Source organism: Pipistrellus kuhlii, unplaced genomic scaffold (assembly GCF_014108245.1).
Source record: "Pipistrellus kuhlii isolate mPipKuh1 unplaced genomic scaffold, mPipKuh1.p scaffold_m20_p_6, whole genome shotgun sequence".
Taxonomy (NCBI): Eukaryota; Metazoa; Chordata; class Mammalia; order Chiroptera; family Vespertilionidae; genus Pipistrellus; species Pipistrellus kuhlii.
Window position 1 is genome coordinate 19,947,418 of NW_023425562.1, and position 14,676 is coordinate 19,962,093.

The following is a 14,676-nucleotide window of genomic DNA, read 5'->3' on the forward strand; positions in this document are numbered from 1 at the left end:
CTGGGAACTGTTTTTGCAAAGAAAGGCAACGGGGGAAAGAGAGGATCTGAGCTCAAACCAGAGGATCTATAGTAATAAAAGTGTAATATGCTAATTAGATCAGACATCCTTCCAGACAAAGCTGGGGCTGTGAGGGAAGCCTGGGTCCCAAGTGCCAGAGGGAAGCTGGTGCTGGCAGCCGGGGGAAGGAAGGCCTACTCTTGCATGAATTTTGTGCACCAAGCCTCTAGTTATCAGTACAAGATGAAGGTGCGCGCGCGCGTGTGTGTGTGTGTGTGTGTGTGTGTGTGTGTGTGTGTGTGTAGGTGTGTCAGGGTGGGGGGTTCATACACTGATTTTAGGATTTACTCATTCTTTAAGTCCAAAGAGTGCTTGGCACCTTGGGCTTCCCATCATCTCAGAACGCTGGAACTCAGCTTCAGCTTCCTCATTGAGTGCGCAGTCCTGGCTCACACACTATCATAGGGAGTGGGGAGAACATTGGGGGTGGGGAGAATGGCATAGGAGGGCTTGGGAGAAAACATCATGAAGCATGCACTCTAAGTTTCTCTAACACCTGGGTGTTCCATAGACCTAGTGTGCATGCAGGATTTCTCACTCTAGTCACACTCCTAAAGCACCACGCACGCCTTCGCCTGCTTCCTAATGGTTGGAAATATCCAGAGACAATTAGAGATAAAAGGTTTGAATTACAAATGTCTAACTGAAGAAACATTTTCCTGTGGGGGAATTTCAGTCAAAGGATAATCATTCAATCAGTCAATCTGTCAGTCTATTCTCAGTAAAATGACTTATAGAGAGACAGTGTGCATACAGATAGCTGGAGGATTTGCCATAAAGATGGAATAGAGAACATGAGGGATCCAGAGAGCAACCTTTGAAGATTAATATATATATATATATATATATATATATATATATATATATATATATATATATATAAATTTTTTTTTTTTTTCAGGATAGAGAGAAAAAACATCAATGATGAGAGAGAATCATTGATGGGCTGCCTCCTGCAAGCCCCACATTGGGGATGAAGCCTGCAATCTGGGCATGTTCCTTGACTGGGAACCATGACCTCCCTGTTCAGAGGCTCACCTGAGTCACACCAGTTGGGAAACTTTTGAAGATTTTGGACAATTCCCTCTAGAATGATACTCTTTACCTACTATGCGAGCAAAGCCGACAGTGATTTTAGCTTGTAAATACTCAAGACAGTACACATCTCTACTTATGGGCAAAGATTCTCCATCTTTGCAAAAGTACACTTGACCTCAATAAAGACCTTCTTTCCCAGGAATTTGTTAATTAAAGTAATCAAGGTGATCTTTTCCCCTGCACTAACATCTTTAACCCTATAATACACATATAAGCCCTTTGGGCCATATCATATCCTTTGATGGGTCTTATAAGAAGGGAGGCCACACTGTACTTGCTTATTAGTTTTGATTAAGGGAGAGAATATTTGGTTTTCTGCCTCCTCTTTTTTTTGAAAATTTCCTAGAGATTTACTACACGAGATTGATATAACCTCAGGTTCAGTCTTTCTAAACCCGATTTGAAGGCTATTAGTCATATTTAGTTCTCTTGCTATCAACAGTGGCTTCCCACAATTGCCGATCGACCCCTTAGGGGTTGTATATTATCTATGCCGATGTCTCACATGTGGCCCCAAAACTCGTGTGTGAGAGGGAATGTTTCTCGATTCCCCGCCCCTGAGCAAGATGAATTAAACCAAGTTGTTGGCAGAGTTTAACTCCTTTTGGTTGTAGGACTGAGGTCCCCGTTTCCTTGCCGGCTGCCATTGGGCATCTCTACCAGCTACGTAAAACTGCTTGCCTTCATTCTGCCTTAGGTGACCTTCTCCACCTTCAAGTCCTTGGCGGTACACTGGAAAACCTTTGTGCTTTGGGTCATTCTGACTTCCTTTCCTGCCTCTAACCAGAGAAAACTCTGTGCCTTTAAGTGCCGAGTTGAATCAATCTGGCCTACCGGGTTCATTTCCAAATTTCTGATCCACTGTACGACATAGTATTACATAATCACACAAGTTCCATCTAATCCTATTGATGAGTTCTGGGAATAGATGAGGGATCTTTGGTGGAGGGGCACATTGGTATCCGCCCTGTGCAGTACCTCGTGCAGTAATACATCCAATAAGTAGTTCGAGAACATTCTTATAAGAATATAAAAAGACTCACAGTCTATTTACTAAACAGACCCTATATATACGGGCAAATGGGATCTCTCGTAGTTGTCCACTTCAACAAATAGTTACTGAATATTTCCTGTGTGCCAATCACAAACTGATAAAGGAATCAGAGTTGGAACTTGTCCTTTAAAAACAGCTAACATTTTGCACTCACACACCTCTTAGAAACCAGTTTGATATGTTGGTAATTTGGTCGCGATCATTTCTCACTTATTACACAGAAAACAGATTCTGTGTGACTTCAAATCCTTGAAATCCTGACAGGTAATTAAAAATGTAAATGTTTGATCCAGTTGTATCTCTTCCCATTATTTCTGAAAGCGTTCTTTTTTTCAGGATAGAACCTCCTACTTATTTGATCATAATTTGTTACATGATTTCAAGTCCCTTCAGCATGTAAGCTATGTTTTTAACCGGACACAGTCAGTATACTTAATATGACTTGTTTCCTGGTGGTTGTTCCCCCCCCCCCAAAGTAAAACAAATATTATGCATTAGTTACTGCTGCTTTTTCAAATTACAAATGGTCTTTGGATAAATTGAGCGAAAACAATACAAAGACTGACCATCTGTTGGAGGAGCGCTGGAGCCTCTCACAAAATTCATGGAAGAGTCGGTCCCGCAGGACCCAGAGAGGCAAGAGTGAAAGGCGGCCCCGGTTTTAGGAAAACTGATGGTAACTCCAGCGACTGTAAGCTTACGCTTTGTTTCTAACAGCTAGCATACGAATACCAAGTCGGATGAGTCCCTTTTTCTCTGTCTCACAGTTTCAGATCTTTCCAGGGTTGCAAGAGATCATGCCTGCTGGAGCCTGTGCTTGTGTGGTAGGCAGGGATTGTGTGCACTAGGTTTCCATTCCTATAAATGCTTGGTACGTGGCGCCCGAAACACGCACACCAGCACCCAGCACCCAGCACCCGACCTCTCCGTATAGCCAGATACAATGGTACTGACTGCCTACCGCCTGTTTCACAGACGCCACAAAGAGCCCCACTCCCCACAGGGGAACTCATCCGGGTCCTGGCCAGCTGCTGGGTTCGGGTGATAGCAAAGAGCCCACTTTTCTGAGGCCAGATCGCCAGGTGATGCACACGCCTCTCTAGTTCCAGGACAACTGAAATTATACAACTAATGGAGGAATGCATACATTTATCCACTGCCACCACACCCTAGAAACAGCAGTAGAAATCAAATTGAAGGACATAAGGAAGGCGTTTTTAATCTTCAGACACTTGACAGCAAACAAAAGAATCCAGATAAAAAAAGGACGAGAACCGAGGCTTGTTTCAAACAATGTGTTATTCTTGGGTCTTATTTTTATCACGGCTTCCCCATTTCTCAGGATAATGTAGTTCCTGGTTTATTATTGGCAAGGCAGCAAAACCCTGAAGTTGTTATTTGGCTAAATGCCAACGTAGGGACCTGCCCTTTTGGATCACATTAATTTTAGTCTCAATTAGAACATTTCTTTTCAGAATAACTGATCTCAAATCTGTGACTTCTCCCTGCCCCCCTCCCCCATTTACTTAGTTATCAGCTTAGCATAATTAATGATAAATCCCTGAGCCATTTCTCCTATAAATTGTCCAATTATTTTTCTAAGAGAGTGACTTTATAATAATGCTATATGGCTTCGTTTCTATTGTCCATTTAATGTTTCCTAAGACATTTCTCTGCAGTGATTAGCTGTCAAACTCTCTTTGAAAATGCTGGACTGCTGGTCTAATGATTGTCTTAGATTCACTTTAAATTTAACATGAGAATTTATCATTGTGTATTCTGCTTGTTGGGTGAGACGGGGCATCAAAAGCCCACAGTGTTAATTGCTTTGGTTTCCATTTGTAGGAGTAAATAGCTTTGTAAGGGAGCTGCCGCTACAGGGGTGCGTTACACAGCCACATGAGTTTACTATTCTCTTTATGACTTTGTATTATTTACCAATCAATAGATGGATATATTGATCTATCTATAGAGAGACAGACAGTCATATGACTTCAATTTTGTGTAAAGCACTAAACTGGTTTCTCTAGATAACCACTATGTATGACTTGTGAAATACATACTATTTAGATGCTTACAGTCTAACTGGTAAATAAAATATATAGATTTTAGAATCATATATGACAGGTGTTATAGGAAAAAGACTAAACAAACCCCTACTGAAATCTAGAATATCAGGACTTGAGTAGATAGCTGAAAATCTGTAACAGATATGATTATTATGATACATTTCAGATAAGTTAAAAAACAACAACATGTCATCTAGTTCAAAACCTCTTATCTTGGAGTCAATGAATACATCAGGAGGTTCATGGCTTGGGGGGAGAAGATACTTATTTATATCTAAATTTCCACTTACCTCTAACTGAAATTTAACATGGCATTGTATTGTGAATGTAGTCAGTAAAGCACAGTGGTGTTCACCGTGATGTGATTGTATCAGCAAAAGAAATCATAGATATTTTTTATTATAACAATACAAAAATGTTTATGCGCATTCCTTTCTATAAAATACCCAGCTCTTTGAAACCCTGAGTATGAAAATAATAGTGTATATGTTTTTTTTTTAAGAAACTATGGATAAGTGTTTGTGATTATGGCCATCGTAAAAAGTGAGCATCGCAGAACCTGGAGAAAGCTCTGTGAGTGGCCTGCTGACAGAGGCTCCAGGGGAGAAAGGGAGAGACATTTCTCAGGCCACACTCATGGAATTGGGGGAGACACTGCACATGTCCACAGGCCCCTGCCCTGGGGAAAGAAGCCCATAGGGGCTGCAGAGAAGGGGTACACAGCAAATGTCCAGGACTCGGAGACTCGGAGACGTATAGTTCCCTGCCTAAGTGTGTAGAGAGTATCAATTCCCTGACTTTCCTGCCTTGGTGATATTTATCTCCCTCTTCAAACTGTGAAGGCCTTTCCCAATACCAGCCTCGCTCCCCACGATCACAGGTGACTTTTCTTTGTGTGCAAGAACTTGTCTATTGGCTGCCTTGCATGGCGCCCTCCTGGGTTAGCTACTCCTTTCTACCCGGCATTGCAGTGATTCAGTTAGAGTCTATGTTAAGACCAGATTCCATATGGAGTCCCAGATGACTCCCAGTGCCAACAAGGGTGCCTAGCACACAGTAGGTATTTGGTTAACATTTTTAGAGAATGTGGCATAACGAATGTGCATTGCCTAAGCATGGACAACACCGAAATATTGTTATTGAGTTACTGTGCTGAGCCTTAGTTATCTGCTAGAAAATGTGCAGCCGGCCCTAACCAATTTGGCTCAGTGGATAGAGTGTCGGCCTGCAGACTGAAAGGTGCCAGGTTCGATTCAGGTCAAGGGCATGTACCTTGTTTTCGGGCACATCCCCAGTAGGGGGTGTGCAGGAGGCAGCTGATTGGTATTTCTCTCTCATTGATGTTTCTAACTCTCTATCACAATCCCTTCCTCTCTGTAAAAAAAAAAAATCAATTAAATATATTTTTAAAAATAAAATGTGCAGCTGATCTCTCGGCCTTCTCTGTATTCTCCTCAAATTAGAGCCCCTTCTTCTAACAGCCAAGCTGGATGCGGAGCTCCCAACCCAGGACCACCCTCCCTGCAGCATTAACTCCGTGGAAAACTGAATCCCCTTGTTACGTTCTTACCTGCAATGCCGGTTTTATAATTTTAAAATCAGTGCCCTTTAAGGTTTCAGCTTAGTCACACATAAATATATACATGTGTATGTACTTATCTACATTAGTAAACTTAGTATTAAATGTTTTGACTTCCAAATGTAGCATCGTTTTTTTTTTTTGGTACATGTTTAACAAAGCATTAATCACCTGCATAATATTTTGAAAATACAAACAAAAATAGACGATTGTATTTAAAAAAAAATATTTTGTTGTTGTTGAAAGTATTGCATATGTCCTCTTTATTTCTTCATTGACCTCTTCTAGGTCCACCCCCCTCTCTTCTCCCCCGCCAGGCCCTCACCACCCTATTGTCTGTGCCCATGGGTTATGCATATACGCACACAAGTTCTTTGGTTGTTCTCTTCCCAACCACCCAGCCTCACCTCTGTGATTCAGAACGTTGCATTTTTAAACTTTATTTTTTCAAAGGTTTTTGTGGTATTGAGGATTTGGAAATCAGGGCTTTTGTAGTCAACAGTGAAATGTTCGCATATGAGAAAACAAAAGATGAAACACAGAACAGGTGTTTCCTTACATTTTAAAATTTATATTTTCAGGGTTTAGTAAAATAGAAACTCAAAGAATGGAAAGGCCATCAGAAGGCTTTGAAGAGGGGAGATGGGAATAATGTGGAAGGCATTTCAAGATAGGCAAAGGGGTATGGAGGCAGGGATGAGCCAGGTGGTGGGCGGTAGGCAGGACAGGGCTGAGGGCTTGCTGCAAAGGATCCCTTGGCACCTGATTGCGGGCTCTGTGTTGGAGAGTGGAGGGAGCTCTGGGCTAAGGTGTAAGGTATAAGATGTGTCTAGTCATGGATAAGTTCACATTGTTTTCTGGGGACCGGGAGCCGGGAGAAGACAGAGGAGACATCAGGAGCAATGACAGAAATTGCACCAAAACTCTTCTTTGCAAGGAGACTTTGAAGAATTTAAAAATATGTCCACCTCTTGGGATCTTTAGGTACTGATCTTCTGGAGTGAAGTCATATTTTCGATTGAAAAGTCAGTTTCATGGTAAGATATGAAAGGCAGGTTTTCTGAGGAGCCATCAAAGGGCTAGCACTGAGACTGGAGCACTTGGGGGAACCATAAAAAGCTTCTGGACTCGAAGCATCTGACCTGGATTTTGGGACTACATTTCCAAGCAGCAGTCTTAAAATGAGGGGGATGTATTTTCCCTTTCCATTTTGCCCAAGGCACTTGGCCTGAAGACCATAATAAAGAGCTACTGAAAGTAGCTGACTAAGAAAGTAGGTCAAGTGCTTGGGAGATATCCAACACATTGAGCACATATTATTAGGCAGGTAGGTACATACATACATACATGTAAATACAGATATACATATAAATACATACCATACATAGGTTATAGCTTAATTCTCTTTCAATAGCAAGAGCTGACCTTTGAGTCTGGTGCTGATGAAACTATCTACGGAAACCATCGTATTGCCAATGTGTACTAATTGGTGCAGGGAGAAGGGCGTAGGGGACGGAAGGAGAGAAATAGAAGTGGCCTGCCGCCTAGCCATGTTACTGTAACTTACAGACAAGGGCCCCTGCAGAGCTCACTTGGATGGCCCTCCCTACCATACTCAGTCCATCCCAGCAAAGCCAACCTCAGCACAAATGCCACCCCGACATCCAGCTGCCCTTCTGATGTCACTGGATTCCACACTTCCTTGTCATCCCATCCCCCGTTGTCCTCTGTTGCTAGGCACCCTGGGCAATCTTGTTATCCAGAGCTCCGGGGGCTGCTTCCCATGGGGACTGGGATGCAGAGTCTTTGGCTCAAAAGCGCTGGTGCCCAGGCTAACCTTGGGGAGAAGCACTGTTGCCCGGGCCTGTGAGCCCAAGGCCCTTCCTCCAGATGTACAGACCACACCCTCCACACACCAGTAGCCCCTCAGGATGGGTAAGGAGACACCTTTCCCCCTTGTAAAGCCATAAACGGATGTGAGGGAGTTATGATAAAGAGGAGTCCAGAATTTGTGTTTTTTTATTATGAAAAAGTCTCTTTAAGAGAATAAAAACCTTAACCCAAAACTACACAATAGAAAACGTTGAATTTATCCTCTGTTTAATGTCTGCCCACTTCTTTATATCGAATGTCTCTAATGGAGACAACAAAAACTTCGTTTTGGATTTTGATTTCTAAAATAGTGGCATGTGACAATTACTGATTCTTTTACTATTTACGTTATAAAATATGTGAATATATATTTGATGCAAATGAGTAAATCACTCATTTGTTCATCATAAAAAAGACCTATTTACTCAGGAATGAAATATGTAAGGCTGTTGAATTTAGTTACCTTGGTAACATCTGGAGAGAACTACTATGTCTAAAAATATTTTTTTCTCCTTTATTCATTTACTGTTTGTATAGAAATTATAAATACATGACTTTTATTAAAGACTTTTCTGATAAATAGTAATGTTTATCTTCTCTGAAAAATGAATAACTAGTACACTGTTTATTAAATATTGATGTTGATTTCAGATTAAACAAACAAATATCACATGTTTGAATTTTAACTACAGTGGGTGTTGGATTTGTTTCATGCTAATGTAGAATTTATTTTAAAATGTAATATTTCTTTGGGGTTATTCGTTATTTTGCTATATTGTTCAAATGTCTTATGTGAAATGTTTAGTAATTTTTAAAAGATTTTAGTATAAAATGTTAAATCACATTTTTCTTCATAAATTAAATAATTGGACATGTATATATCCATTATGTTTTTCTTTGGACTTCCTTCGAAAGGAATAATTTAATCCAAAATTATCTTTCATACTTTAGCGTAAGGATTTGACATAACAAAAAATATGCACCATTTTTCAAATTACATATATGCAAATATATACCCGCAATTACTTGAAAAACCTTAGGTATTTCATTGCTAAAAGGATGTTTTTGCTAATTAATAGTACAGAAAGTACAATTTCACATTACTTATGACCAGTTTTCCTAAGTATGTTTTTGCTCCACATGAAGTCTTTTCTTGAGTGTCTACATAAAAAGAATAATAGGAGAATATTTGAACACATTTTAACTTTCCTCAAAAAACTTTTAAAATACTTGTCCTAAAAGAGCATTTTACTGAAAATTAAACTCTACGATCTCTGTTTTCATGGAGCTGGAGACCTAGCTTCTCCTGGGCCTTGTCCAGCCCCCCGTCTGTCTCCCTGTCCCTTACTGGCTTGTGCTAGTCCCCTCCTTCTCCGCACAGCTGCCATTTTAGTCTGAGCTTCCCTTCAGCAATGCTGACCAGGGTGACTTGCAAATCTCTTAACTGGTCTCCCCAACTCCCATTCTGTTGCCTCCACCCCATTCTCATCAGAATCAGAGTAATCTCTTTAAAACATCATTTCCCACAATAAATTAAAGTCACTTCTGCTGACTCTCAAGCTGCATTCAAACTCTCTCAGACCCAAAACCTCCCATCACCACCTCCTCCACATTTTCTTATGTCTTTAAAATGGAATGTTGAATCATTCCATAATATTCTACTCATTCCATTGTGTCTTAAGCAAGTCTCCTTTTCCGGGAATTTATACCAAGTTTTTGCCATTGTAAACAGCACTGGCATAAATGTCTTCTTACCTGCACAGAAGTACACACAGTGACGAAGCTTCAAATCCCAGACGTGTAATGGCCGGAACGGCATTTTGAGCCTTTCTAATGCATCAGATGCATATTAAACGCCCACAAAGCTTGAATCAGTATGTACCCCATTAGCAGGATAGACAGTGCTTTTATCAGAGCATTTTTACCAAATATGGCTGTTCTCACTGGAAAAACAAAAGCTATTTGCAAAATAACTGACAATTATCTTATTCTCTGTGTTTAAATGTACATTTTGGGATTGTTTGAGATTAAACTGTTTTCTCTGTTTTTTTTTCTTCTTCTTTTTCTTATTTTTATTCACTTATTCTTGTGGCTAAATGCGCCTACCATATTAAAAGTAACAATGTAACTTGACAAACGTATTCTTAAAGATAAATTACACATTGTATGTAAAATTAGCGCAATGCCAAGCACATAGTAAGAGCTCAGTGGATGATAGTTGCAGTAGAAACTGAATGGCACATTCATTAAAATCAAAATGTGTTTTGTTTTGTTTTTCTTTCCAACAGATGATTCCGCTGCAGAAAGCTTTAATGGCAATGAGACTGTGGGGCAAAGTTCGATTGCTTCAGGGGGAACGCACAGCAGGGAGATGGGCGACTCCAGTGGGGATGGCAAACCTGGGCTGGAGCAGGACCAGCAGCCGCTGAACCTGAGCGACAGCCCCCTCTCAGCACAGCTCACTACAGAGTACAGAACCGAGGACCACAGCAGCGATGGCAAAAGCAAATACAAGAGTCTTCTAATCTCTGACCTCAAGATGGAAAGAGAGGCGAGAGAAAATGGAAGCAAGGTAAGATCATCTTACAATTTTCATGGACTTTTTAATTTGGCCATGAAGGTCACAAAGTAATAAAGAGATGAAGATTGTTTTTAAAAAAAATCTAAAAATATTTTAAACAAGTAAGTCCTAGTAATATATTACCAAGAAACTTATAGCCACGGATATCACACGTCCCTGTAAGAGAAGCGATCCATTTAAGGAATGACTGAGCAAAATGGATCATGTGTCAGGAAAAGCTGTTGGTGAGCTTTCATAAGTGGAATTACTTGATTTAATCTTTCTAGCTTATGTAATCTTTCATGAGTCTGTGTCTGGGAGTGTGTGGAGCTCTGGTTGTGAAAGTTAAGCTCTCAGAACACAATTTTCCAACTACAATATAAAAATCACTATCTGGTTTCCCCAGGATTAGACAGGTGTCTGTAGCCATAAAGTTTCCGTCGAAGCCTCTGGTTTACTTGAGAGACCTGAGGACTTTGGTCAGTCGTCGTTTATTGCACGCACAGAGGAGAATGTGTCCGTGTTCTAGAAGAAACGTGCAGGTTAAATAAGTGCTCCGACAAGTATCTCGTCATAAACTGTGCTGAACGGAGGAGCACGCTCTCCTGGTTTGTGCTCACTCTGGCGTGCTGGGCTCCTGTGATGCCGGCTCGGGTGAGCGCCCCGGGGCCCACATGGCTCAGGACCCTGTGGGACTCCACACAGTGGGGGAAAGGACTTCAGTTAGCTCGGATGTGAACTAACCGGGCTGCAGCATGGAATGGGAACTCTGGGCGCTGGCCTTGCTTTTGGCTGTACTGGAGCCCCAGGACTGGCGTAAGGGGCAGGGGCTTTTACAACCTGAGGAATGTAACTCCACACACAGAAAGCCCTCTGCTGCATCTCATTCTCCTAGGACAGTGGTCAGCAAACTCATTAATCAACCAAGCCAAATATCAACAGTACAACCATTGAAATTTCTTTGGAGAGCCAACATTTTTAAACTTAAACTTCTTCTAATACCACTTTTTCAAAATAGACTCACCCAGGCCGTGGTATTTTGTGGAAGAGCCACACTCAAGGGGCCAAAGAACCACGTGTGGCTCGCGAGCCGCAGTTTGCTGACCACTGTCTACTGGGGGTCTTCTGAAAAATGCTCATTTCAGTGGCACCCCGAGGACCTCGCTCCCACTGTGTCTGAGAGATCTGGCCCATTACCTCCTCTTGCAACAACACCTTCTTATATCACACACAAGAATAAACTCCAGTGGATAAAAGACTTCAATGTTAGACTCAAAACCATAAAAATCCCAGAAGAAAATATAGGCTGTAAATTCCAGGATATTTCTTGTAGCAATGTTTTCCCTGCTACATCGCCTCAGGCAAGGCAAACAAACAAACGAATGAATGAGACTACTACTTCAAACTGAAAAGCTTTTGCACAGCAAAGGAAACTACCATCACAATGAAAAGACAACCCACTGAATGGGAGAACATATTTGCCAATGACACATCTGATAAGGATTAATTTATAAAGAACTTATAAAACACACACCCCCACAATCCAATTAAACCATGGACAAAGGACCTGAACAGACACTTCTCCAAAGAGGACAGACAGAGGGCCAAGAGACATATAAAAAGATGCTCAATGTCACTGGTCATCAGGGAGATGCAAATTAAAACCACAATGTGCTATCATCTCACAACCAGATTCTTTATATTAGAATAAGTTACAATGTTCCTGATTTATTTTTTTTTTTAATTAAGCTTATATTACTACAGTTTGAAATAACTCATGCTAGTGAAGTGGTTCTATAATTTTTAAGGTATGCTTTTAAAAACAGGAGGACCTTAATAGAGTATACATTTTGACTTCATCCTCCCCCACCCCACTCTAAGTTAGAGTTGTAGAACATGTTTTTTTTACTAGTACATAGATCCCCTAAAAGCAAAATGTCTTCATCTGGATTAATTCCTGATTTTGCTGAGGCACTCTTGCTTTCTGAAATGGCTCTATTTAAATATGCTTTCTCGCTTGAGGATGTGTTGTTTTATCCTCTTGTAGGGAAGTCACTGCACATTGTCAGACACTAAGCACTTCCGCCTCAGGGAGGCCGCTGTGCCTTTGTTGGTGGTGAACTCACAAGTGTCCTCTTCAATGGTTTAATGCCAGATCACACCAACAGGCATGGTTTTATATTCACCAACAGGGTCTGCCTCTGTGTGCCACATTTTTTCAGAACAAAACAACCCTTAAGTTTCTCTGCCAGCTACATAATCCTGTCTCCATAAAACTTGAATAATCATGAAATGTCCTTTGTACACCATAAGTCTTTATATATATATATATATATATATATATATATATATATATATATATTATTGTACAGAGAGGAAGGGAGAGAGATAGAGAGCTAGAAACATCGATGATAGAGAGTCATCGATCAGCTGCTTCTTGCACACCCCCTACTGGGGATATGCCCGCAACTAAGGTACATGCCCTTGACCGGAATCGAACCCGGGACCTTTCAGTCCCCAAGCCGACGCTCTATCCATTGAGCCAAACCGGTCCCGGCGGTAAGTCTTGATTTAAAAAAAAAAAAAAACCACTCCGTGGTTTGCTGTCTTCTTTATCCCCTTGTTTGTGATTACTACAATATGTGAACTCTGCTCATTGAAACACATTCTTGCACTCATTGAACAAAAGAAAGTTACTTTTGCTCTCCTGTTCAAACAGAGCTATCCAGGGGCACAGATTGCTTGGGTTTCTCATGAGGAATGAGATGGGAAAGGGACCTGGGGAGGAGGTACCCCAGGCACTGAAAGGTGAGTGGCTTGGTAAAGGAAAAACCCCTCCCACAGCTGAGTGGGGAGGAGCCAGAGAGGCAGGGGGAAGTTGGAAGGGGTGTAGGGAAGCTCAGTGACTTCCACTTTCAAGAAGGAGGGCATGGCCAGCTCTGATGGACAGTGCTGAGATATCAAATAAGATGAAGAGAGAGAACAGTTGAACTGTGAGACCTTGCACATTGAGAGCAGAATCCAGAGGGACTCTCTTCATTCCTCCAAAAGGGACAAATTCTATACCTGTAATCCTTGCGCCAAGGAAGTAGTTAGCAGACTTTATTCATGAGGCTCTTAGGTAAGCAGTTTTGGTAAAGAAGGTACATATACATAGAGACATTGCTTAATGAAAGTATGCATGTATATAAGCCTAACCAATGGACACAGACAACAGGGGGGTGAGGGCATGAGTTGGGGGGGCGGGGCAGGAGGAGTAATGGGAGAATAAGGACACATATGTAACACCTTAATCAAAAAAAAAAATTTAAAAAGAAGGTATAGGCAAATAGAGATTTCTGTGTTAAAATATTGAGAGTTCAAAGTAAGTAAATACTATTTCTATTGAAGTACAAAAGAAGGCTTTCTAGAGGAAATGAGTCTCAAATGTTGAAGGAAATGTGAGATGACCATTTTTCCTTCCCAAAGGGGGTCTCCTGTTTTCACTGTGAAGGACCTGGGATACAGACAGGGAAGATGAGTTGATTTCATAGGGTTGGAAAGCATTGTCCATTCAGAACTAGATGTGACCTTATGAAAGGGATTCCTACATGCAAGGCACTGTTGTGGGAAGCAAAAACCTAGGCATGTCCCTGTCCCTCAAACACTCATAGTCCAGCAGGAAAGAGAGGCAAACTTGTGATTGTAATTTAATTCCGTAAGTACAATGATGGACATCTGGCAGGGGGGTGAGAGGACAGGTGTGGGCCATCCATGGGACTACAGTGATTTCTCAGGGAAGACCTTCTAGAGACTTCTACTTGGTGTGAAGATGTGTAGGGAATTGAGCATGGCCACAGCAGAGAGTGTGTGTGGAGGGATGGTTTATAAGGAGGCTCCATCAACAAAGGCTTTGTGGGCCAGTTTAAGGACTCTGCATTGTATCCAACAGTAGATTTTAGCATGGTAAGGTTGTGGTCAGCTTGGAATTTTAGAATTTTCTGGCAACGTTATAGTGGATGAATAGGATATGGACCAGAAAGAAAAAAAAAAAGATGAAAACTGGTCAGAGGACTATTGTGGCTATTCAGAAAGAAAAGAATGCAGAGATATTGTTCCTTTTATTCTTTTGAAATTGTATTAATAGGGCCGCTATATAGAGTTCCATAGGTTGTATATTGCCAAACTCTTGGAAATGTCTTTCACATATGAATAGCCTATTTACTTCTGTACATTTCATTAGGATGCCAATTCTTATGGGTATAGACATGATGTCTACCTTGCTTAATGCTGTATGTCTAGCATCTGACTTAATATCTGGTACATAGTAGTTCCTCAAATATTTTGAAGAAATAAAGTTATATTGAATGTGGGAAATAAAGCAGAGAACATTCTAGAATGACTC

General features: G+C 41.1%; 1 protein-coding gene across 3 annotated transcripts in view; it reads left to right on the forward strand.

Annotated features, from left to right (window-relative positions):
- The window catches only part of NOL4 (nucleolar protein 4), a 192,396-nt gene that overhangs the window by 90,234 nt on the left and 87,486 nt on the right, over nt 1-14,676 (forward strand). For all 3 annotated transcript variants that reach the window (XM_036419148.2, XM_036419149.2, XM_045574535.1), the window contains exon 6: nt 10,021-10,304. In XM_036419148.2, the coding sequence (XP_036275041.1) occupies nt 10,021-10,304 (284 nt within the window). The remainder of the gene's footprint in view (nt 1-10,020; nt 10,305-14,676) is intronic.